This window comes from Fusarium phalaenopsidis (assembly GCF_050370095.1).
Source record: "Fusarium phalaenopsidis strain FUZ10S chromosome Unknown contig_32302, whole genome shotgun sequence".
Classification (NCBI taxonomy): domain Eukaryota; kingdom Fungi; phylum Ascomycota; class Sordariomycetes; order Hypocreales; family Nectriaceae; genus Fusarium; species Fusarium phalaenopsidis.
The window spans coordinates 3,633,719-3,657,575 of NW_028145405.1; the positions used below are offsets into that span (position 1 = coordinate 3,633,719).

Genomic DNA, 23,857 nt, shown 5'->3' on the forward strand with positions numbered 1-23,857 from the left:
ATGGACCCCGAGACCGACCGCCAAGTTTTGGTGATCCGGCAAAACGGCAAAAACAACAGCAGACCAACAGTAATGCAGACAAATGGAAATGCACCTCTTTGGGCTATTATTCCTAATACGCGGATCAGAACCCCTCCCCCTCACTCGAGGGCCCCGCGATATCGCAGTGCATCCGCCGCGGGTTTAACGGGAAACGGTGAAGGTCCAGGGTAGCAGATATCTGCGCCTCGGTGGTACGTTTTACGTTTTGGTGGTCAGCAGCAAACGACATTTCCCCCACCGAAGCTTCCGAGGCCTGTTCCCGGGGGAAGGAGAGGGGGCGGGGGATCCACCGAAGCCCCAAAAGGACGCTAGAAATCCTCCACCGGAGCCCCGTGCCCGAGCTGCTCCCCCCTTGCGACCTGCCTGAATAGGGCGACCCTTCAGCGGGTTCGGCCCATTCTTTTTGCAGCGGGCTCCGGCTTCGCTTTTTCCAGAAAACCCGCCATCGCCATCGGATTGGAAACCGCCTTGCTGCCCCCCCAAAAGTACATACGCCTTTTTGCTGCGATTCGACGTTCATCGTCAAACTCCCCCTCCACGCCGCCATTCGGAACTTTTTTTCTTTTCTTTTTTGGCCTTGAGATTTGGGTTACAGTCTTGGTTGCATCTCTCTCCACAGCATTCCTCCCATCCCGACTCCTCTCTCTGGCATCTTCGACCTTGCCATGTCCTCGTCGGCCGTCCCAGACAGCAGCTAGCAGGAGAACACAAAAAAAAGGCTCTGAAACTCTATCCGTAACCCAACCCTCCCTCGCATAAAGAAAAAAACAGCACCGGGCATGCCCGCGCGCCACAGCCTGCTGTAAAACCGTTTGACCTGTCAGACTTGACCTTGATTCCCACTTGCTGCTGCTGCTGCTCGACCCTCAAACCCCCCGAGATCCCGATCCTTCCGAGCACCGTTTGAACGGTTCCCGCTCCGCTCCCCGTTGACCATGCCCGACAAGTCGGCTTCGGTCGTCACCTACGCCGCCGGAGCCTCTCTCGCCGCCGCCGCCCTCATCTACGTCTTTGCGCCCAACTTTTCCATCGACCACGATCCCGCGAGCTCAAAGAAGAAGTCCATTGTCGGTCTACGGAACCAGGCTAATGACTGCTTCATCAACTCGGTCCTCCAGGCCCTCGCCGGCCTCGGGGAGCTGCGCGTCTACCTGATCCGCGAGACACACCGCCGCCGTATTGAGGATCCCGCCGTCTATGCTAGTCTCGTCCAGCCCGAGGGCAAGCAGATGGCACAATGGAAGCTACAGGGTCTGCAGGAGGGCCTTGTCACCCAGGGATTGAAGGAGATGCTGGATGCGCTTAACGAACGCCCCATCTATAGGAAGTCCATTTCCCCTTTCCAGTTCGTCAAGGTCCTGGAAGCTGCTTTTAAGCAGAGAATTAGCCGCCAGCAGCAGGACGCGCAGGAGTTCCTGCAGATTGTCGCTGAGCGGCTCAAGGATGAGTATCACTGCGGCCAGCGCGCGAGACTCCACGCTCGGAGAGGTCTCATAACCAGGCCCAGCACCGTGAGCCTCGATCAAACGTCGAGCAGCCAGGTCAACGGGAATGATAGCGATGGATCGTCACAAGAGCAGTCGGCCAGCAACGACAACGGTGATTCTGCCATTGAACCGTCCACGGAAGCCGAGATTCCCCAGATCAACGGCCAATTACCAATTGAAATAGAGGAGGGCTTCCCTATGGAGGGAAAATACGAGTCCCATCTAGAGTGCCAGACCTGTCGATACAAGACCAAGCCACGAGAGGAAACCTTCTGTACCATCACACTGGCTGTGCCACAGGTCTCGAGCACAACCCTCAACGGGTGCTTTGACGGAATCTTCAAGACCGAGTTTATTGACGACTTCAAGTGCGAGATGTGCCGCCTGCTGCAGACAAGGAACAATCTAAAAGACGAGATTGCCAAGTCGACATCCGACAGCTTCAAGGCGCAAGCCCAGGAAAGCCTCGATAAGCTGCAGTACGCCATTGACACCGACCCCGAGAACCCCCCAGAGGATGTGGAGCTTGGGGATATGCGGTATGCGCCCAAGCGGAGAATCGCAAAGACGACTCGCATGTCAATCTTTCCCAAGATCCTGGCCATTCACCTCTCGCGGTCTATCTATGACGCTGGGCAAATGACGCAGAAGAACTCTGCCAAGGTCTCTTTCCCAGAGCAACTGCCCCTGGGTGGCTTGATGGACCAGAGGAAGTACAAGCTTCTAGGCCTTGTAACCCATCGCGGTGGACATAACAGTGGTCACTACGAGGCCTTCAGGAGACAAAATCTCCCTGCCCCCTACTCCAACCCAAACACTTTCCAGCCTTCCGAGGTCTACAGTAAGACCCCGACGCCTATTTCTACTCCCGTGATTGGGGCTCGTCCGACGTACAGCCCGGCAATCTCGACCCCTGATCTCCTATCGGCATCGTCAGGCGACAGCTCGTCGACGCCGTCTCTGGAGTCAATGGCTGCCCCTCCGAGGAGCGTTCCCTCGGATCTGCGCACCTCGATTAGTCTCCCAGCAATAGGCAAGAAGGACTCCGAGACTGTCAGTCTTCGCTCTGTCGCCGCATCTACCAAGTCGGCGCTCTCCAAGCTCACGTCTCCGAAGCAGACACACGACAGCCCGTCGCCTCCAAAGCCAGTGGTTTCGCCGCCTAAACGATCGAGGAGGCGCAAGACGACGGACAAGTGGTGGCGGGTTAACGACGAAAAGGTGCGCGAGGCGAAGACCAGCGAGGTGCTGGGCATGCAGCGGGAGGTGTATCTGCTATTCTACGAGCTCGAGAAGGATTCCTAGTGGGCTTCGGCTCGGAGGCGTCTGATCTCGGGCCGTTGATCATGTGCCACGAAGTGATGGACGTGTATTTGTTACTGCTGATGTTTGCTCTACTCAAAGGGGGGCGTGGCCGAGACTTTCTGGTGAAAAGTCGGCCCGTGTTTTATCTTCATGCTTGTTTATTATTTTTATGCATGGGTTGGCGTTGCAAAATGCCGGTGTTTCGATGTGGTTTAGATTCCATTGTTTCTTGATGAAGGATATCAACACTTTTTTTTTTGGTGGGAAGACAGGGTTGAAGTTGAGCGGGTTTTGTAGATGGTGACGGTCTTTCAGAAGATAGAACGGTACCAGGCGTACCTGCATATGAAAATCAATACAGCGCAGCTCTTAGAAATAGTATCTCTATATATCTTGTTTGGAGAACTGGAGCATGGAAGTACAGTACATCGTTGGAGCTATTCTCTTTGCTGGTGTTTAAGAGGCTCTGTTTCGGCTGTTCCTCACGTCAGTTAGTTGCTCAAGCTCAACCGCAACCCAAACAAGGACATTGTGGGATACCGATATTGGATGCTACCTCACAGCCTAGGGTGGCCTTCTAGAAGACACACCATGTCAGCCCGTTGCAGACTGCAGAACCACTAGCATGTTTCCGAGGGCAGGGTGCTTATAGCCTGCAGATTGTCAACAGCACCTGCCGAGAGTCTTACTTGAGTGATGACCACAGGGAACACAATCAATACCCTTGTCACCATGCGCATGATGCATGTCATGAACGGCTGTCTCAATACAGCCTTTTGTCCAGTTACGGTCATGGTGTGTACATATTACGCCAGATAGAGTTTCTTGGCGGTTACGAGAAGAATGGAAAAATTGGCTAAATTCTATTTTCACGAGGGTCCGGTGATCACCTGTGTTGGCTTTGAAACAATATCCTTGTCTGTTTATGTTGGCACTCCTTTTCGCCTTGGATGGACGGGCCGACTATGTTGTGTGATCATGCTAGGTATTTGGTCATATTCTGGAGCAGTCAGTTTGCCTAAATAATAAGAACGGTTGATAGATAGAAACCGGCAGACACCACCACCGATGAAAATAAGGATCGATATAGGGTATGCAGGAGTCAATTGAAACATTTCACGATCCAAATCTGCCTTGGAGGGATTCACAAGATTGCGCATCACCTTAGCAGCCAATCATGTTCCTCCCATCCCTTGCACCGCCGGCTGCTGAGTCATCAAAAGGAGTCGTGGCCAACGTCAAGCATGACGGCTCAGCCTTGGTCGTTGCTGTCCCAAGCCTGATTTTGTTGCATCTGGCCTCATCGATAATCATCATTTCGCTCCTTTCTTTTCATCTGGATTCTGGAGTCCTCGGATTGAAGCTGGTTGTGTTTTTTTCTTACTCTTCATACTGAAATTGTAGACGCAAAAAACATACAGCTACGACTTGCCCATTTCAGTGGTCCAGAGTGGGCAAGGGATCAGCACACACGTCTGCATTGACGTTTTCTCACTTGGATCAAGGCATTGACGAAGAAGAAACGCTTCCTTTGCGGTTATGAGAGCTTCATGAGAATAGTAGCCTCATGAGAATGGTGCGGCGCAAAATTGGCATCCCAGCAAGTCACATCGGCTCCCCCTGAGCCTCATCTCATCTCTATACGCCTTCACTCACATCACCACATTCTAAACTCACATATTTCCCAAGATGGCTATACTTTCTCGCCGCCTCCGTCGTCGTCTCAAGACTCCCTTCATCCTAATCATTCTCTCCCTCTTCATCATCTACTCCATCCTCCCACATGACTCAGCCATCCGCTTGGCTCTCGTCTTCAACATATCACGCTTCTTCAACCTTTTACGCGGCGCCACGACAAACCGTGACGCATGGCTCCGAGCACCGGCGCGGTATAGCGTGGATCTGAGCACCGAGGTCGGCTACCTCATCAAGACCGGCTATGGTACCCGCCACCGCGTGCCCGACCAGCTCGCTGCGTTTGCCTCAACCGGCGGCTATCTGGGAAAGGAGGGTCAGAGTTTTCTCGTCGTTGGCGATTGGACCACGGTGAACCAGACAGATGCGGCGCTGATGGGCGTCACTGTGCATGATGCCATCAAGAGAGTCATGGAGACCAAGATCCGAGGCAAGGCTGACGATTACCCGAGGTTGGTCAAATACAAGAGCCTCCAGGAAAAGCTCGAGTCAGGAGATGAGGATGAGGCTCTGAGGATTGGCCAGAGCTTCGGCTGGGAGTTGGATGCACTCAAGGTATGTCCGTCCCTTCCGATAGTTGGCTGGCGTTGGCCAAATATGGATACCAAAACTAACCTCATGCAGTTCATCATGGGCATGGAGATGATCTACAAGGAACTACCCGGCAAGAAGTGGTACATCATCCTGGACGATGATACCTTTCTAGTCCGCCCTTCGCTGGAGCTCCTGCTGGGTCATGTCGACTACCGCAAGCCTCAGTACATTGGCAACGCCGTTGGGGACTTCAAGGCTCGCTTTGGGCACGGAGGATCTGGCATTCTCATCTCCGGAGAGGCCATGAGGCGCCTCTTTGAGCACCCGGGCATCGTCCAGGAAGCATACGCCGAGTCCATGACTGAGACGTGGGGTGACCGGCTCGTAGCCACAACGCTCCAGAAGCTGGGGATCTATATCGAGGAGAGCTACAACCATCACTTTAACGGCGAACCGCCGTCAATCACGCGCATCTGGGGCGACCGTTTCTGCTCGCCCCTGGTCTCCTTCCACGGCCTGCGTAAACCCGGCGAGATGCGCCACGTGGGGCAGACGCTCGCCGAGAGGGACCAGCCAGTGCTATGGCGCGACGTATGGGAACTGTTCGGGGGCTCTCCCATGTCGACGCTCGAGGGACGACCGACCGAATTGACGGCCGACCATGTGGGCAAGCCTGACGAGCACACGCGTTCGTGGGGGGATGTGAGGAGCGCAAACGCCTGTCAGACGCGATGCCAGCAGAGCGGTAGGCGGTGCTTGGCATGGACATACGAGATGGAGAACGAGAGGTGTCACACGAGCCCTTGGGTTCTGCTGGGGGCGGATGGCGCTACGGCAAAGGCATCGGGGGTGAACTGGCCTGAGGTGAAGCCACTGCTCAGAGCCTGCTCATGATAGGGACGGTGAGCTTCTGTGCAGCTGAGAAAGGGAGGATCCGAGAATTCAGTTCGGCTAGGGGCTCCATCCAGCCCAGCCCAGCTGTCGAATTCGAGTCCGGGACAGAGGGTATGGTTTGGGATGGGCTCCGGTGCATTGTTTTGCAAGGATAGGCGGCTTCGCCTGGCGGTATGGCACGCATGGAGTTCGTCAGACGGTGTATCATATCATGTATTATAGGTTGCCATAGGTTGTCATAGCTTGCCCCTTTTAGCGTCGACAGCAAAGCAAAAGCACGGCGTCTCATTGGAACAGCATGCACGGCCGGGCTAGCGACTCAAGAGCCGACCGATTTGGATAACCGGCGTGGAGAGGGACACTGGAACGTGGATCCCCATCGTACGGAGGGGGAGGCTACGGCGGTAAAGCCCGACCGACGTTCCAGGAATTCGGGAGCTAATCGCAGGCGAGTCACCAAGGCGAGATGGTGAGATGCGCGAAGGGGACGTGGTTGGCCAGACAGTCTGCAGCCCCTTGTTGACGGCTTTCGCTCGCTTGCTTCCCGCCGCGTCTGTCAACCGGGATGTTTGCTGATGGTTGTGTGCCAGGATCCATCCATCCGTCCATCCAGCAGCGAGCGAGCGAGTGTTGAGGAAGCCATGGTTGGATTGGCGCCGGGTCGGCTGAGTGTGGAGAGGGTCTTCCTTTTGGTTCCATCAGATGGAGGTGTCGAGCTGAGAACTGAATCAGTCGCAGCAGCTGAAGAGGAGCTGCGAGAGTCAGTCAAACTCAGACATGGCTGAAGGCAAACAACGGTCGGCTGTGTCACTCTGACTGAGGCAGTCCAGGACCCGTTTTGGGCCCTTTTCGCTCCTGTTTAGGCATCTGCCTCCAGGAGATGGAACATGGCATGGCGAGGTTACACAAGAAAGATGATGAGTACCAGGGGGTGTGAGAAATTGGAAGAAAGGGAAGAACCTAGGGAAGGGGAAAAAAAAAGGTTCCCAAAGGTCGGTCGGCCCAGGGGGGGAGATGAGATGAGATTGGGGGGGGGGGAGTGTGGGCAGCGAGGAAATTTGACGGTGGCTTGGCGGGTACCGTTGTACCTTCCATGTGCTGTGCTTGCTTCCATGGAAAGGGCCGGGTAAAGCACACCTTCTCTACTGTAGAGATGGGAGATATGGAAATGTGCTGCCCTGTGCTATCCTGTACAGTAATTATGACGCTAGAATGATGAGCCGAGGATCGGGGATTTTCTGTGACGATCGGTACTGTAGGTTATGGCTGGATGGCTGGTGCTTGCTCGCCCCGTCCGTCAACCTCGCGTGTGCCCAACTGAGATGGATTCCCGTGAGATTGGATCAAATGTGGGTTTGTGAAGGTTTGGGTAGGTTCGCTGTCACCAGCTGGACGGGCTCGGGTAATTGAGTAGGTACATTAGCGTCTTGGGACCTCCCTGGGAGCTAAGGGTTTTAGGGACTCGTTCACTCGTGGGGTCCAGTGGCTTGCGGGGGATGGATGGGACCTGGAAGCAATGGATCCAATGGAGGGAAACAGGGCCCTGGCCTGACAGTTTCTATTTGTCTGGTCGTTGGACAGTAGAGGAACGAGCCCGATGGGCCCGATGCCAGCACGCCCCTTGAAGTTCCCACGTCCACGTCCGCCCATGATTTGATTTGATTTGATTTGCGCATCGTACCCAGAGGGAGAAAAGAGAAAACAGAACCTTACCTTTCTTTACTCCATAGGTAGGTACCTATCATCTGGCCTGCCATTACACGAACCTGGTCGTCTTGTCCTGCGAAGTACATACCCCTAAGGTCAGTCCAAGCGGACTTTCTCAGTCGTTCCCAGCTCACTCCTGAACCACCACCACCACGACGCACATACGACTTGTCACCGCCAAAGGCACGAATAGACGGACTTGTCGGGAAAAAAGGGGGGTGTGTGTCCTCGATTGTTGGGTGGACGAGCCTCGCTGCCCCTTGCTCCCTACGAACCATGAGTGGCACACAATCAAGCACGGGCGTGCGCCCTGCTGTCAAAGCTCTTTCTTCTTTCACGCTGGTTACTGGGTTTGCCCAGGCTTGTGCTTGTCCAGATGGAGTTTTGATGTTTTACCATGATGCATGCTCTGGGATTTCCTGTCAGACACCTATCTTTCCCTTCCCTTTCCTTCCCGGTGCGACAAGAGATTGCAAAAAAAAAAAAAAAAAAAAAAAACGGTCCCTGTTGGACCGGGACAAAGTGCGATTCCGTCCCGGAGGCTGATGCAAGTGGTTAATCCCGTCCATGGATCTGTCCCGGATCCATATCCTATCCAATGCCCACCCCCCTAGTCGCACTTGTGCTGAGCCGCGTGCCCTCTTCACAAAAGTCATGGAAGCCAAGGAGTGCTACCTATGCTCGCCAGCTCCATGCCAAGAAAGGTCAATCCATGCTATATCCGCTGTCATGCCTTATGGACAGGGTCACTTGTTGTTTCGCAGAGGGAGCTTGGGTACGGTAGGTACCTGCCTACCGTATCTACCCAGCTCAGGACCAGCTGCCAAAATAATGAGCTGCCGTTAGACTTGCCCAAGGGGGTAAAGCCTGGCTGAGGGAGGTTGCTTCCAAGGGACCTGCCTGCAGTTGGATGGAACCGTAGATTCTCATGCCCTGATACAACCAAAACTAAGACCTCCACTGCCACTGCCAGGATGGAAGCTCTGGAAAGCTTGAACGCCTTTACTGCTCGGATTAAAAAAACCCGACCGTTCAATCAGCTTGTTCATGCTGGTCGTTTGTGGCAGGAGCATGAGCAGGATGCGCCGCTAATGCAGCTGCCTTTCAGCAAAAGCCCCTCTGTAGCTCGAGCTGGAGCTTCTATTCTTCCGCGCGGCTGATTGCCCAAAGAGACGGGAGGGAGAAATAAAAAAAAATCAATTAAAAAATCATATTTTTTTTCGTCCCCCAACCTCTTTTGAGCCTCCCGGCCCCGTCTCTCGCAAAACATTAATCCGACTTGTTTCCCATCTTCAAACCTCCTTCTCCCCCCCGAGAGCAAGCGAGCGAGCGCAGCGCCCAGGTTGTATTTGGCCTCTTGTCCTGCCTGTCACCACGATTGGAGACTAATTTTGCCCCCCGTTCGTCTCCATTTGCCCGTTCCCCCTACCTTTCGCTTTTTTTTTCTGCCTAGGCTGGATTCTTCTCACAGGGAGAAAGAAGCTCGCGCGCTTGTTCGTCGAGTATCGATCGTTCCGCATGGCACATCGGCCGACCAAGCCCGGCTGTCCCCACTAGAAACTTACAATTTGCGGCCAACACCACCACCACGGTCACCACTCCCACCACCACACCACTACCACCGTGCTGCATTACATAAGCGGGTACGTACCCACACAGGCACCCAGGTGTTAGCATTTCTCAAATCCTTGCCCCCTCCCACATTCATCTCTTCTCCACCCACACCACAACTATCGGTTCTATCATACTGCTTCATAATATCTCCACCACAAACATGATGTTTCATCAAAGAGCTCCCCGTCAATTCCTTACAGCTCTACGCCAGATCCGCCATGCTTCTCTGGCGCCTACACGAAGCTTTATACCACTCAGTACTTTCGCTGCTCAAAACAACCATCCCAGAACAACTCAAATGAACCAAACTACGACAAGATGAAGCAAGCCCTCCGGGAGTCCCTTGACGAGCACGACGCAAAGAAAGCCAATGAGAAAAAAGCGCGCCCATGGTATCAACGTTACTGGAATTCAACACTATCTGCACTGAGAACAGCGGCGACCATTCGAGGCGGGTAGGCAACCTTGCAAGACGCCTGTGTAAGTCCACCTATTCTGCCATGCCCTCTACATTCTAATTATTTCCTAGTCTCTCAAGAACTACTAGAAAAAGTCTGGGAAGAACAAGATCAAAGATGATCCTGATGACGATGATTTGGACGATACTGATCCAGACGACAAGGACTAAGGATACCATAGTATGGGCAAGCAGAGGATTTTCGCAATGATGGGAAGCTAGTTTTATGAGCAGTATGGGAAGGAGAATCCATTAATCTGGTAGCGAATACAAAATAGCGTATCCTCGCTTTTTACATCGCAAGCCGCATTGTATCGCGCTCACCACGGTAGCTTGCTTGTACGGGGCCCGCTGCTCTCGGCCCTGGTTCCGTAGACGAGACCTGTCCCTCTTACACGCCTCTCGTCCCCCTGCTGCGTCCACGCCCTGGGCTACTGCTATTCACCTTCCCTGCCCAGCAGGTCCTCCTCCGTGGCCTAGGGTCGCCTCCCCCCGGTCGCCTCTCGTTATTCCTGACTCTTTCCTCGTTGCTCCATAAAAATTTCTAATTAAAAACAACATGGCTCAAGAAGTCCAAGGGCAGAGTCACGGCGACTCTCCCAGCAATCCTCTAGTTTCTGCTCCGACGTCGACATCTCCCTCTCTAGCTCCCATCGCCGCGTCTGCTGCTCCCCCAGCCTACGCCGCCAGTTCAGCAACCGCACCCCAAACTGCTGCAGCCGATACGACCCTCCCGTCCATCGCCGCCGCCATTGCTGGCACCTCTTCCTCAACACCATCGGATAACCCGACCGCCTCGACCGCCTCCGCAGCTCTTCCCTCCGCACCCGTGCCCGCCGCCGACCCCGACATCCCCGCTGCCTCATCCGCGCCGACATCTACGCCGGCCTCGGCTGCTGCTGTCTCTGCTGCCCCGTCCGCGGTCCCTCAGCAGAACGGCGACAGCAGGGCCTCCGAGGGTGCATCGACGCCCTCGTCCAATCCGGAAATGTCCAACCAGCACCCAGGAACTCCCCATGGCCACCCTGTGAGCTATCCGGGTCCCTCGACGCCGTACGCCACGACGGTTGGCACGACCACCGCCCAGTATGCTTCTTATCCTGCTGTGACGAGTCAACAACCAGTCGATGCCTATCGACCGAACCCCATGCCCGTTGGGAGCAACGTCATGTCACTACCGAGCATGCGTACGATCGATCCGGTCCCCCAACAACCGGGGCCGTCCGTGACGAATCCTCAGGGCATGCAGATGAGCATGCCCATGGCGCCTGTGTCAGGAGGTTTGCCATTCTATGGCCACCACGGAATGCCGATGGCTGCGGGTTACGGGATCCCCTCGGACCCCATGTCTCGATACGCGCTCCCGCACGATCCACGACTGTTGGGACATAGGGGGCCAAAAAAGGTGTGTTGGAACCTCGAAGCTCGACCTTTCAAGAGGTCTTGTGTGAAAATACGGTGAGGAGAGTGAGCTGACGCGGGATTCGTCCGTGGTAGGAAATTAAGCGTCGGACCAAGACAGGATGTTTAACCTGCCGAAAGCGCAGGATCAAGGTAAGCTGTGATTTCATCGTTTTTGAATTCCTCTTGCGGCTCAAGGCTTTGCCCTACGTGACGAGACGAGGCGCGGTTTCTTGGGAGGTTGGACTGGGAGGGGGGAAAGGGAGCAAGATACACATCCAGCGAGCCACGGCCGGTCACAAGCTGACCGAGATGGTTGCATTGTACTGGCGGTTCCTTGCAGATTTGCTCGTTTGCCATGGAGCTACAGCAGAAGCGAGCAAGACTCAAACTCACGTAGCGTCCGTGGTCAATGTTTCTTCCTCCCAGTAGAGCTTCCCTCTGTCCAAGACAATGCGCGCCCCAAGCTCGCCCAGGTTGCAAGCTTACCTCGCAAGTAAGCTACTGACGGAGAAACTGTTTGGAGGCTGTTTGCTGAGCTTTGCTGAGCTTGCCATTGGCCGTTTTGTCGTGTCGCGCCTTGTGCGGCGTCTCGCATGCTGCGGCACTGCCAGCCAGCTGCTTGCCCACCTCGCCCTACTTATGTTCTCTCTCTGGTGGAGATGCCTACCCCGCCCAACACCAATCTCTAACATATTCTGTGCCAGTGCGACGAGACTCATCCTACCTGCAACAACTGCAAAAAGTCAAAACGCGAGTGTCTCGGATACGATCCGATCTTTCGACAGCAACCGGGCGGTCAATCGTCGTCGAATATTCAGCCTGCGCCCTCGAGCCAACGCACTCCACCTGCGATACCGAGCTCTGTGCCCTCGACGATCCCCTCGTCAATCGCGACCAACCCGGGCCTACCTGCACGGGCGACCAACTCCTACGGTAGTCAGCCGTCTATGCTCCCAAGCTCCTACGCTACTGCACACGCGACCACTGCCAGCCCCAACCCGTCCATCACCTCGCTCAGCTACGAGTCCAGCCTCTCCACCGTCGCGTCTCCTCCCATCAAGTCCGAGTCCGGATACGAATACTCATCCGCAATCGATCCGGCACTGCAAAGCCTAGCTTCATCATCGGCCCAGGACGGCTCAAGACCAGTTGACCAAAAGCCTATGGTGGACAACAACCTGCATCTCAGAGGTGGCGCCCCCTACTTTTGATTTTCCCCTCGTTCATCGTTTGCTGCGCTGCTGTGAGAACATCCGCTTACGCATGTTTTCGACAGCCAAGAAAATGAAGATCGATGAGATTATCGACCTCCTGGGCGCAGCCCCACCTACCCAACAGACGGCTCAAACCGAGGAAGTCCTCAATGAGGTGACCAAGGTGTATCATGAGATGTACGCACCCGGGCTGAGCTCCTTCTTTGAGACCGGGTGGTACTACTTCGCGGAGAGTGGAAAGATGTCGTTTCCTCGGGACCCACGCTTGATGGACTTGATGGCGTCCTTTCTCAACATCCTGGAGGCCGTGAGGGCCAACGATCATGCCCAGATGGCGTATTCTGGTATTCTCGAAACACGCATTGTGTGGGAGCTTGCTCGGACCTCGTACCAGTCCCCTGACCAGGCACCTCCCATGGGTGCCATGGCACTACCTCGAGATGGTGACGCAAACGAGGCTAAGAACCGCGTCAAGGTTGTGGAAGCACTCTTGTGTGGTGACTATTTGCAGGCCAACCCCCTTTGCCCGCCTTTGCAGGATGTCGACCCTCACCGGACCCGTCAGTTTGATTTCTGGTACAATCTTGCAGAATTTGTTCGCATACGCGAGAACCCAACACTACAGCCGGCCGTCAAAGCGAGGGACGATGTTCTGACCCGGATGCGTTATCTTCTTGATGGTCGCGAAAATCGAGATGTTCTCTACTCGATTGCTGTTGTCCGGGAACTGTCGCCTCACTTCGACCCTAGTTATGGCAACACAATTCCTGCGCACCTGGACGAGAGCGACCCTAAGAACAGGCTCGCAGTGGCCTCCAAGTTTATTCTGGATGAGTCCCAAGTCACAGGGGGCACAACCAACGTGGTGCGGCGGTTCAGCGATATTGCCTACAGATCGTTTGTCAACCCGGGCGTCAACGTTACTCGGAGGACTTAGGCCGAGGCCGCTTGAGCGGTTATACCATGGATACCATTGCCCGAGCTTGATTGTGGACGAGAACCGGTTTCGATATATCACCTTCAGGTTAATTTTCCTATGTTTTAAACAGAGTTGGAGTCGACTCGCCCGTCACTCTTTTCACCCACCTTTCCTATCAAAAGCACCACCTTGTTACTCTGGAGCGGCTATCTCGCTTGTATTCGTTGCATCGTTTGGGAGGCATGGCGAGGGGTTCACATAAAAGTTTCTTTGTCTGACTGCTTTTTTTGTTTTGTTTGCTTTGGGCGTTTGTTCCCTACGGGGATATGGGAGGCACTTTGTCTTTTCTTTATTCCCCCTAAGTTTGGACGGCCTACAGAGTTATTGGCCGAGGCGTTTGCAGATAGTAATGGCCTAGACTGGCTGAGTTGTACAACTAATGCTCCTGCGACACGGCAGAGAGGGAGAAGGAGGCGGTGGTTTTCTTTTTTTTCTTTTTTTTTTTTCTTTTTTTTTTTAATCCTGGGCAGAGAAAAGGCACCGGTAGAGACTGAACATGGAGCGATTTCTGCAAGGAAAGGGATACCACACAGCTTGGAGGAATTCTAGAAGCCACGCAGTGGCAGCCATACCCATGTACGATATGACGGCCGTTTGAGCGTGCAAGGCAAGACAAGGCGAGGCAAGGCAGAGCAAAGCAAAGCAAGGCGAGGTGGAGATGTAAGAGATGCGAAGGAATAGACAAGCGGCCTAGGCCATGTTTCCGGGAGAGCGTTGTCGGTGCAAGATTGCCTGCCTCGTTCGCCTTGCCAGCAATCGTTGGTTGATTAGCTTTGGTTGAGACAGCTCTATTGTTGTGTCATGCGTAGCCTTGCAACTCTCCGAATGAGTCAAGGATCTGGGATGTTGACACCACCAAGTAGCCAACAGGACAAGGTCAGCCCCACGATCAGTCAGCTTGTCCTGCGAGGAATACGAGCACCTACCTGAAAACCACTAGCTCCGGAGGAGAATAAGCTCCTTTGTAAACCAGCAGATGTGACTGCGTTATCGGTGAATCACGTCCACCACCCCTGGCATAGTATATGAGATTCCTTCCGCCTAGAACTGTGGTTGGAAACTCACAACTGACAACCACCATCACTGGCCGCTCAGGGATAGACTACGTGTCTGTTCAACCAACCTTAGTTCGAGTCCCACATTCCTTGTCCTAGGTATCCCCATCCAAGATGGCGGGTCCTACAATACTATCCTCGCCCTCACCCCCTAGTGAGGAGGCCGGCACTATCCTCTTGGAGACGGAACGGCTCATCATCCGCCGATACTTCCTCTCCGATGCCCTTGCTATGGCCGAGACAGGCAACGACACCTTGGTCACGGCCAATCTCCGAGCGGGGTTCCCATCGCCATATAAACTATCGGACGCTGAGGCCTTTCTCTCCACGGCGTGTAAGCCCGACGGCACGGCCTACCCCCATCACAACGGCATCTTTGTCAAGCCCCTCACGGCGGACAACCCATCCCCAGAGCCACGCTTCATCGGCGCCGTGGGCATCATTGCCAAGGGCGACGTCTACTTTCGGACGTGGGAGCTGGGTTACTGGTTGGGTTCTGCGTCGTGGGGCAAGGGGTACGCAACTGAGGCGATCGGGGCGTTTGTGAGGTGGTGCTTTGATACGTGGCCTGGGCTAAACAGGATCGAGGGGGAGGCATACGGACGCAACGAGGCAAGCCAGAAGGTCATGAAGAAGTGCGGGTTTGTTGAGGAGGGGACGAGGAGGGGAGCAGCGGAGAAGCTTGGGGTGCTGATGGATGTGGTCAACTTTGGATTATTGAGGAGTGACCTTGAGGGGGTGAAGAAGTTGGTGAGAGATTCATGATGGGATTGGGGCAGAAGGAAGGAGGTGACTAGGAATAGCGGCATATGGACTTGGTAGGCTTGGTTCGCGTGTTGGCCAGTCGTGAGGTTATACATGGAGTTTATGTCGAAAAGGCCTGACATAATTGTTGATTCACCTCTTGCGCTATACTCATACTAAATGTGTCATACATTTTAGTCGAGTGACTATCTCATCGTTACTGAAACACGATTAGCTACTGATACAAGTCAAACTCGTAATCAATTGCAATATACCTGATTAGATGAATGCTTGATTGTATTACACATAGACTATTGGACTTGGTGTTGATTTGTGGCGATTTCCTAACTGCTCAGTACATAGGTAACGTTATGTGGATGATGCCGTACATGGAGGATGAAACTTGGCTGGAAGTCCGCCTCACATTGCAGAAATAGTACAGGCCCGGGAACACTACTACTGCTTCAATTGTATTCGAATGATGAACTATAGATCGAGAATAATTTTATTTAATTTTTCCCGAGCTTTACAGTCACATTGCCATGTCCATCAACTCTCGGCCGAGATGGATTGGACGATTGGTGACGGCGGACGCTCGGGTAATTGTATAAAAACGAACGAGTAATGGTCGGCCGTTGATTGGGCAAACCCCCGCATCAACAATAGTCCGGCCCACCACCAAGAGCAAAGCTCCCAGGTTTCAACAGAGATCCCCGGACCGCGGGAGATGACGGGCACAACCACCAAGGCGAATTCCCCTCCATCAACCAGCCATTGACCTCGAGCCAGAGGTCCTCCTGGGAGACTCTCTTAATCTCGCCTCACTCACGGCCGACCCTCCCTCTCCGCTCCTCTCACAATGGCCTCCCTCAGACTCGCCAGCCGAGGCGCCCAGAGCCTGTGTCGAATGCGGCCCGCTGCCCTCGCCGCTCGCCCCTTCTCGACGACCTCCCTGCGAAAGTACGCCGCTGCCGAGCCCGTCGGCACCAGACTCGTCCCCGTCGATGAGGACTTTGCCAATCCTAGCGATCCCTACGGCCTGTCCCGCCAGCTGCCCGGTGCCACCAGAAAGTCGCGCGAGAACTCGGTCGAGGACCGCAAGGTCCGACACTACACTGTCAACTTTGGTCCTCAGCATCCTGCCGCCCACGGTGTGTTGCGTCTGATTCTCGAGCTCAATGGCGAGGAGATTGTCCGCGCCGACCCCCACGTCGGTCTGCTGCACCGAGGTACCGAGAAGTTGATCGAGTACAAGACATACCTCCAGGCCCTGCCTTACTTTGACCGACTCGACTACGTCTCCATGATGACCAATGAGCAGTGCTTCGCCCTCGCCGTCGAGAAGCTGCTCAACGTCGAGATTCCCGAGCGTGCCAAGTTCATCCGAACCCTCTTTGGCGAGCTCACTCGTGTCCTTAACCACCTGATGTCCGTCCTCTCTCACGCCATGGATGTTGGTGCTTTGACGCCTTTCCTGTGGGGTTTCGAGGAGCGTGAGAAGCTCATGGTAGGTCAATGGCGGGCAATTGGTTGAGAATGACAGAAATTGACCACTATCAAGGAATTCTACGAGCGTGTCTCGGGTGCCCGTCTCCACGCCGCCTACGTCCGACCTGGCGGTGTTCACCAGGATATCCCCGTTGGTCTCCTCGACGACATCTACCAGTGGGCCACCCAGTTCGGCGACCGTATCGACGAGACCGAGGAGATGTTGACCGACAACCGTATCTGGATTGAGCGATTGAGGGGTGTCGGTGTCGTTCCCGCCTCCGAGGCGCTGAACCTCTCCTTCACCGGTGTCATGCTCCGAGGTTCCGGCGTGCCGTGGGATATCCGAAAGAGCCAGCCCTACGACGCCTACGACCAGGTCGAGTTCGACGTCCCCGTCGGAACCAACGGAGACTGCTACGACCGATACCTCTGCCGAATGGAGGAGTTCCGACAGTCCCTCCGCATCATCCACCAGTGCCTGAACAAGATGCCCGCCGGCCCCATCCGCGTCGAGGACTACAAGGTCTCGCCTCCTCCCCGATCCGCCATGAAGGAGAACATGGAGGCCCTCATCCACCACTTCCTTCTCTACACCAAGGGTTACGCCGTTCCTCCCGGTGAGACCTACTCCGCCATCGAGGCCCCCAAGGGCGAGATGGGTGTCTACGTCGTCAGCGACGGCAGCGAGCGGCCATACCGATGCCACATCCGAGCCCCCGGTTTCGCCCACCTGGGTGGTTTCGATCACGTCTCCAAGGGTCACTTGCTGGCTGATGCTGTGGCGGTTATTGGTACTATGGATTTGGTGTTTGGTAAGTCACCCTGAGCTTTTGCTGGTAGAATATGCACATGCTAACAACCGTCATAGGTGAGGTCGATCGGTAAAGTCGAGTGGAAAAGAAAGAAGATTAGAATGGGTTCCTTTTGTTTGTAATCATAGCTGATAGGGAGACCACGGTAAATACTCCCACAAATGTCGTGCGCTCGAGCGAGAAGCTATGTAGGTAGAGGTGATGTTGTGCTGTGAGGTATCAATGAAACATGTCAGTTCCAACATTTTTGGCTTTTGACCTGCCCTAGAGTGATTATGTACAAGTCTAATGTTACAGATCAAGAGTACATGCGTTAAGGGGAGTACAGAGGAGTTTTACAGGAGCTTGATGCCGGTGCCTGAAGCCTGCTGCATGAAGAAATTCTTTAGGGGTCCAAAGGCATTGACAACCCTGAGACCAACGGAGCGCAGCGGAACCAGAGGACCGCTCTCCACAGAGTAGAGCCTGTGAAGCTTGTCGCACACGCCGAGGATGACGTGGTTGGCAGTATAGCGCTCACTGTTGTACGACTCAAGAGACAGTTGCGTGCCCAAATCCTGACCGTGAGACACAGCGTACTCGATGGTCTTGGCCAGGCTCTGAACATCACCCTGACCCTGGTTCAGGCCCTGGCCAGCGAGGGGGTGGATGGTGTGCGCCGCATCGCCAACGAGGGCAACACGTTCGCCGATATAAGTGTCGGCATGGCGCAACTTAAGGGGGAAAGATGCGACGGTGCCCTCCTGAACGCCAATGACGGCTTGAGGGATCGACTCGGCATCAATGGTCGTGTGCTCCATGCGCCATGAGAACTCCTCCGCCTGGCCATCTGCTTGGATGTGCATGAAGCCAATGTCGACAGGGCTCAGGCGGAAAGCGGCATTGACCATGGCGATAAAGTCCTTAGGGGAGAGGCCCTTGAGAAGGGCAGCCTTCTCTGGTGTGGTAGACCAGACCAGCGAAGCATGGTTGCCAGGAAGGGGCAGCATCGCAACGGGACCTGTGGGCAAGAAACGCTGGTAGGCAATCTTGCTGAACTCACCGCCCCATCCGTCACCCTCCAACTCAAGAGTTGCCACAACGCCGTGTCTACCATAGTCCCAGCCGCGGCTGTTAATACCAGCAAAAGTACGCACAGGGCTGTTGGCTCCGTCTGCGCCGATGAGAAGACGTGCCGCTAGGGGGTGACCACCTGAAAGCTGGACGATCGGCCACTCGCTCAAATCGACCTCTTCAGTCTCCTTGCCCAGATCAATATTCTCCACCTTGGTCTTGTCGAAAATGTCCACCCCGCCAAGCTCATGGAGCCTCTTGAGAAGTCCAGACGTCAGGTTGAGGTTCTCGGCCATGTAAGCGATCGTCTTGTCGGCGGCGGAGCCCGGAGGCCAGTCGAACTCGATGCGAGCGCCCGTCACTCCATCCCACACCTGCATTTCCTGATAATCCTGAATACGCTCGCGCTTCATGTGCTGCCATGCGCCTATCGTGTCGAGATATCGGGCTGAGGAAGGGGTGAGGGAGCTGCATCGGTTGGAGAATTGGGTGGGAGGGAGTGAGAACGACGAGACCTTGGAGAGATCCTGGGCTTCAACGAGGGCGACTCGCAGGCCGGCGGTGACAGGATTGGCTCCTGATTTGACGTTAGCAAATTTCTCAATAGTGATGCAGTAGCTTACGAAGAGCTGTGAGCAGGCTCAGGCCCGCTGGGCCACCTCCAACACAGACAACATCGTAAATGTTGTCTTGAGCGGCAGTGGACGCCCGGCGGATCTGGGACTGGTACTGGCGGACACAGCTCCGACAGACAAAGCTGGACTGTCCCAAAACAGACCTTCTGGCTAGCATGATGTGTGAAAAGTCAATTGAGCTCTCAATGCCAGAAAAACGCCGTCATGAAAGGCAAATCACGACTCACGATGTGGGATGAGACATCGCTTGAAGCTCCCCAGCGAATGTCGTCCCTCAATCGTTCGATAGCTCGCGGAACAAATGTGGCGCACTGTGGCGCACTGTGGCGCACTGTGGCGCACTGTGGCGCACTGTGGCGGTGCAGCTACCGCACGGGTCAAGTGACAAGGAACGTGCAAGTTCCAGGCTCCAGTTGCCACAGACAACGGCGCTATCAACTTTATCATTGCGTCAAGGGTCTCTGTATCAACAATCTGTCCAGACGAGAGGGAAAAGTCCATCACCCCACCTCGAGCAGGAATTTCTCACGCCGCCTGGGCATCTTTTGCAAGACGCTACTCGCGACTGTGCTGCGACCATTGCGGTTTCAGGTGCTAACCCAGGCGCAAAGTGCAGCTATCTTTGTTGTTGATCCTGCTGCGTGACCTCACCTACACAACGTGGACGGTCTATGATCTGCGGCCATCCCACACTCTTCCATCCTTTGCAACTTGTCCTACCATATCCCAAGCTCCAACAGAGCAGACATCATGGCGGATGTTGAGGATTACCTCGAGGAGGGCTTTGACGCCCACAAAGTCACCATCCCGCGACTACGATCTATACTCGTCACCCACAACGTCGAGTACCCCGCAACAGCAAAGAAGGCACAGCTGGTTGAGCTAGTCGAGGAGCATGTCTTGTCTCAGGCTCCCAAGCTCCGAGCCCAGCGGGCAAGAGCCAAGCGATCTAGCATGGGTATCGTCAATGCCGGTAGCGCCGAAGACACGGGTACCTGGGACGACTATGATCTCGCCCCCCCATCAGTCTCGAAACGGCGATCCAAGTCTCCTCGAAAGGTGTCAAGAGGAATCAAGACTGAGGAGGATGTCCCCGCGACCCCCGCTTCTAGGCTTAGAAGCCCGACGAAGCGGAGCACACGATCCGTGAGCCGGGCACTCTCCCATGTCGATGACCACGATGACTATGAGGCTCCTCGCTCGACCCGTCAGACTCGACGAACCGTTACACCTAAGATCAAGGCGGAGCCCGAGGAGGAAGAGACCATCATGCCAGACCCCGATGAGAGCGTCTTCACATACGATAACCCATTCCAGAGTGGGAGCTCACCCGCTCAAAAGACTCCAACCAACCGACGACGCACAACCGGCGGCGGAGACACTATCCGAAGCGTCAAGTCGACTTCGAGGCGACGAACAGATGGTTATTCCGATAATTATGAAGAGACGCTTGAAGCCCCGACTCCCAAGTATCGCGAGCCAACTCCCAAATATCGTGAGCCGACTCCTGATCTGCTTGAGCCTGGCGAGGAGTTCACTCCTGATGAGCAACTCGAGCTAGAGGAGGCAGCAAGCAGAGGGGAGACTACAATTGAGCCGCGCAAACCTGCTGGTCAGGTCGCTCGCAAGGGTGGTCTTGGCGCGCCCCTGCTGGTCCTCTTCATGGCCCTCTTGGGCGCGTATCTTGCTTGGTATCGACAGGAGAAGATGGCCGTCGGCTACTGTGGGATCGGAGCACCAGCGAAGTCGTTGGTTCCACCAGAGATTCCTGTTCCTGACGCTCTCCTCCCGTACATCGAGCCTCAGTGTGAGCCTTGCCCTCAACACGCCTACTGCTTCAAGGACTTTTCTGTTCAATGCGAGCATGACTTTATTCTCAAGCCGCATCCCCTGTCCTTTGGTGGCCTAGTTCCTCTGCCACCTACCTGCGAGCCTGATGGCGAAAAGGCGCGACGAGTTAAGGCTGTGGCCGACAAGGCCATTGAAGAGCTCAGAGAACGCCGGGCCAAGTATGAGTGCGGAGAGCTTGTTACTGAGGATGGCAAAAAGGAGGAGTCTCCTGCCATCCCCGAACAGGAACTTAAGAAGACTGTCAGCCGAAAGCGCTCCAAGAGACTCAACGAGGATGAGTTTGATGAGCTCTGGGCTGCTGCCATTGGGGAGGTTACCGCAAGGGAAGAAATCGAGATTGTTGAGACAGCACCGTAAGTTCCATCTCTTTATCCACACGCGTCGACAACCGGCTCCGCGACAGCGACGACATTGCCTCAAACCGTTTCTGACCAAAACACTAACCAGATCCACTATTGACCCTACAGACCGCCCGGTTCCCCCGATCTTCCAGAACGACGGCTATCGTCCACGTCTCTCGCTCGCCTTCCGCTCACCTGCGCGCTCAAACGATCGCTCAGACTCAGCCTGGCAAGATATCGACTCACAATTGGACTTTTAGTGACGTCAATCTTGACTGTCTTATACATGCGAGCCCGGTATCGCAAGCATGTCGCTACCTCGGCTCAGGTTCCTGCTCTGGTTGACTTGGTTCTGGGAAGATTGGCCAACCAGAAGGAGCTGGGTGAGGAAGATATTGATGACCCTTGGTTGTTTCTGCCTAACCTGAGAGATGATATTCTACGCTCCGTGCACTCGCTCTCGGAGCGTGAGCGCATCTGGCAGAGAGTGCGAGTTGTGGTTGAGCAAAACAGCAATGTTCGAACCAGTCAAAGAGAAGGTCGCAGCGGCGAAGTCGGCCGTGCCTGGGAGTGGATTGGTCCTGTCGCAGGCGATGGAGCTAGAAGACGACGAAGTGGGCGCGTGTCACTCGGCCCTGGAGTGGATGAGTCTCCAGCAGCAAAGGGGACTCCGGAACCCAAGAAGTGGGAAGATCCGAGGCCGATCTACTAATAGCTGTTCTCACAGCAGATTCTTCTGACCTGTTTTCACAACAGACAGTCCTTTATCATATTTCTTTTTTTATCTATTGGTCTTGATGCGCCGGGCGGATGGGTGGGTGGCTACCTATGCTTTGGGTCTTGAATCCGTGGAGCAGATGGCCGGCGTTGAGGATTGCTGGTTTTCTCGAGTGTATAATTGCCCATGTACAGACGCACAATAATTTCTTATTGAACATTCTTGTAACGTCATCTTGATCTGTGATCTGCTTGTTGTAGTCAAGCGTGTACGCGCCCCGTCAGTTTGTCCGCCAGACGAATACAACAATCCAATGCCAAATGGCATGACGGAAGATTGACAATCGATGTTGGAAATTCCAATCCAATTGAGTCACTGCAAAGAGAATAGACGGCATCGAGTGTTGATATTTGTTTTGATTTTTCGCTCAACTCGGAAGATAGGATAGGCGATATCGGAGATCCCGACCTTTCCCGAAGAGCAAATTATAGCTCCGACAAACCCAATTGAAACGCAATTGACCCTATCTTGACGTATCTCACAGGCAACAGCTTTCCAGCACTGAAGGAACTAGGGTCTTGATTGATTCGGCTAATGCACAGGTGTTGTTTTATGACACAAAAGGGGTACAAAGGGAAACCGTGGAATCTAGGGATCGAGACTCTAGCGGCGGTTGGTCATCTATTGCTTGGCGGCGACGATCTCTGTAAACTGTGTCAGCATAGTCAATTAGATATCCAGGACAAATCCACGCACTCTCAACGTCGGCAACGCTCTGCTGGAGGATCTGCTGGAGGACCTTGGGGTTCTCGAGCTCCTTCTGGACCTTGGCGATGACAGACTGAGCGAGCTCCTTCTGCTGTCGCTGCTTGACCTGGCCCTCGTATCGGACCCAGGAGTCAAGGACGCTCTTGGCCTCGGCGGCCAGGGCGGTCTTCTGCTCGAGCTCGAAAGCCTCAGCTTCGAGCTTGGCGGTTTCCTAACACGCAGTACCATCAGTATATGTCGCCTCGGGATCCGACGGCCATCTCGGAATTACCTTGGAAACCTCGAACAGGTTCTTGGTGATCTCGACGACGCTGCCCATCTGCTTGACGTCCTCAATGCGACCCTTGACGGCCTCGGTGTGGTCGGCACGGGCGCTGTTGAGGATGTTCTTGATCTTGTTGTTCTGCGACTCGGCCCACTCCTTGTAGGCAGGGCCACCGTACTTGATCAGACCACCCCAGACGGAGAGCAGGCAGATGGCGATGATGGTCTCCTCGTTCATGACGTAGTACTCGCTGGAGATGCCGTAGATGGAGAGACCGGCGGCGGAGCTCAGGATGGCGGTCTTGCTGAGCAGGCTGTTTCCGGGGAGGGCGTCGATGAGGCTCTGGGCCTTCTTCTTGGGCTCCTCGGCGGGGACATTGCTGTTGAATCGCACGGCGGCGGCGGAGATGGCAGGGGCGGCTCGGCGGGCGAGGACGGGTCGGAGGAGGGGAGCGCCTGTTTGGGGTCAGAAAGAGTCGTCGCGAGAGCCAATTGAGATAGAATTGGGCCGGGATCGAGTATCGAGGGCTCTCAGAACGTACCGACGGCGCTTCGGGCCAAGCGTGACGCCATTGTGAGATGGTTACGTGATGGGGGTATCGTGGGCTTGTCGTTGATCGGGGAGCTGGAAGTGAGGTTGAGGTTTTATCGCGCTAGCTCGGCAACAATCAGATGCACGTGACCTTGAAAATCGGAGGGGATCTGGCACGGCCGGGATTTTGCCGTGTGAGGGTCTTGGCGCCGGGGTCAGCTGTGATTGGGCGAAATTTCAACAGTCAAGTAAAGATTTCTG

At 54.8% G+C, this 23,857-nt stretch overlaps 9 protein-coding genes across 9 annotated transcripts; 7 read left to right on the plus strand and 2 right to left on the minus strand.

Annotated features, from left to right (window-relative positions):
• Positions 1 to 977: 977 nt before the first annotated feature.
• LRP88_08495 (putative ubiquitin-specific protease UBP16) lies at positions 978 to 2,834 on the plus strand (the record flags this gene model as incomplete). The annotated part of the gene is made up of 1 exon (XM_083245000.1): positions 978 to 2,834. One exon carries the CDS (start codon positions 978 to 980, stop codon positions 2,832 to 2,834), a length of 1,857 nt encoding a protein of 618 aa, XP_083099494.1.
• Positions 2,835 to 4,523: 1,689 nt separating this feature from the next.
• LRP88_08496 (uncharacterized protein) lies at positions 4,524 to 5,957 on the plus strand (the record flags this gene model as incomplete). Its single annotated transcript, XM_083245001.1, has 2 exons — positions 4,524 to 5,084; positions 5,154 to 5,957. The coding sequence occupies 2 exons, from the start codon at positions 4,524 to 4,526 to the stop codon at positions 5,955 to 5,957; spliced, it is 1,365 nt and encodes a 454-aa protein (XP_083099495.1).
• Positions 5,958 to 10,294: 4,337 nt separating this feature from the next.
• Positions 10,295 to 12,350, plus strand: LRP88_08497 (Zn(II)2Cys6 transcription factor domain-containing protein; the record flags this gene model as incomplete). The annotated part of the gene is made up of 2 exons (XM_083245002.1): positions 10,295 to 11,140; positions 11,844 to 12,350. 2 exons carry the CDS (start codon positions 10,295 to 10,297, stop codon positions 12,348 to 12,350), a joined length of 1,353 nt encoding a protein of 450 aa, XP_083099496.1.
• A 52-nt stretch (positions 12,351 to 12,402) lies between these two features.
• Positions 12,403 to 13,290, plus strand: LRP88_08498 (uncharacterized protein; the record flags this gene model as incomplete). The annotated part of the gene is made up of 1 exon (XM_083245003.1): positions 12,403 to 13,290. One exon carries the CDS (start codon positions 12,403 to 12,405, stop codon positions 13,288 to 13,290), a length of 888 nt encoding a protein of 295 aa, XP_083099497.1.
• Positions 13,291 to 14,501: 1,211 nt separating this feature from the next.
• On the plus strand, positions 14,502 to 15,152 carry LRP88_08499 (acyl-CoA N-acyltransferase; the record flags this gene model as incomplete). Its single annotated transcript, XM_083245004.1, has 1 exon — positions 14,502 to 15,152. One exon carries the CDS (start codon positions 14,502 to 14,504, stop codon positions 15,150 to 15,152), a length of 651 nt encoding a protein of 216 aa, XP_083099498.1.
• An 838-nt stretch (positions 15,153 to 15,990) lies between these two features.
• LRP88_08500 (nife hydrogenase-like protein) lies at positions 15,991 to 17,507 on the plus strand (the record flags this gene model as incomplete). Its single annotated transcript, XM_083245005.1, has 3 exons — positions 15,991 to 16,638; positions 16,693 to 17,434; positions 17,491 to 17,507. The coding sequence occupies 3 exons, from the start codon at positions 15,991 to 15,993 to the stop codon at positions 17,505 to 17,507; spliced, it is 1,407 nt and encodes a 468-aa protein (XP_083099499.1).
• Positions 17,508 to 17,769: 262 nt separating this feature from the next.
• On the minus strand, positions 17,770 to 19,279 carry LRP88_08501 (uncharacterized protein; the record flags this gene model as incomplete). The annotated part of the gene is made up of 2 exons (XM_083245006.1): positions 17,770 to 19,061; positions 19,111 to 19,279. The coding sequence occupies 2 exons, from the start codon at positions 19,277 to 19,279 to the stop codon at positions 17,770 to 17,772; spliced, it is 1,461 nt and encodes a 486-aa protein (XP_083099500.1).
• A 593-nt stretch (positions 19,280 to 19,872) lies between these two features.
• LRP88_08502 (Man1-Src1p-C-terminal domain-containing protein) lies at positions 19,873 to 22,026 on the plus strand (the record flags this gene model as incomplete). Its single annotated transcript, XM_083245007.1, has 2 exons — positions 19,873 to 21,326; positions 21,441 to 22,026. The coding sequence occupies 2 exons, from the start codon at positions 19,873 to 19,875 to the stop codon at positions 22,024 to 22,026; spliced, it is 2,040 nt and encodes a 679-aa protein (XP_083099501.1).
• A 687-nt stretch (positions 22,027 to 22,713) lies between these two features.
• Positions 22,714 to 23,637, minus strand: LRP88_08503 (F1F0 ATP synthase subunit 4; the record flags this gene model as incomplete). Its single annotated transcript, XM_083245008.1, has 4 exons — positions 22,714 to 22,736; positions 22,789 to 23,011; positions 23,072 to 23,520; positions 23,607 to 23,637. 4 exons carry the CDS (start codon positions 23,635 to 23,637, stop codon positions 22,714 to 22,716), a joined length of 726 nt encoding a protein of 241 aa, XP_083099502.1.
• Positions 23,638 to 23,857: the final 220 nt, after the last annotated feature.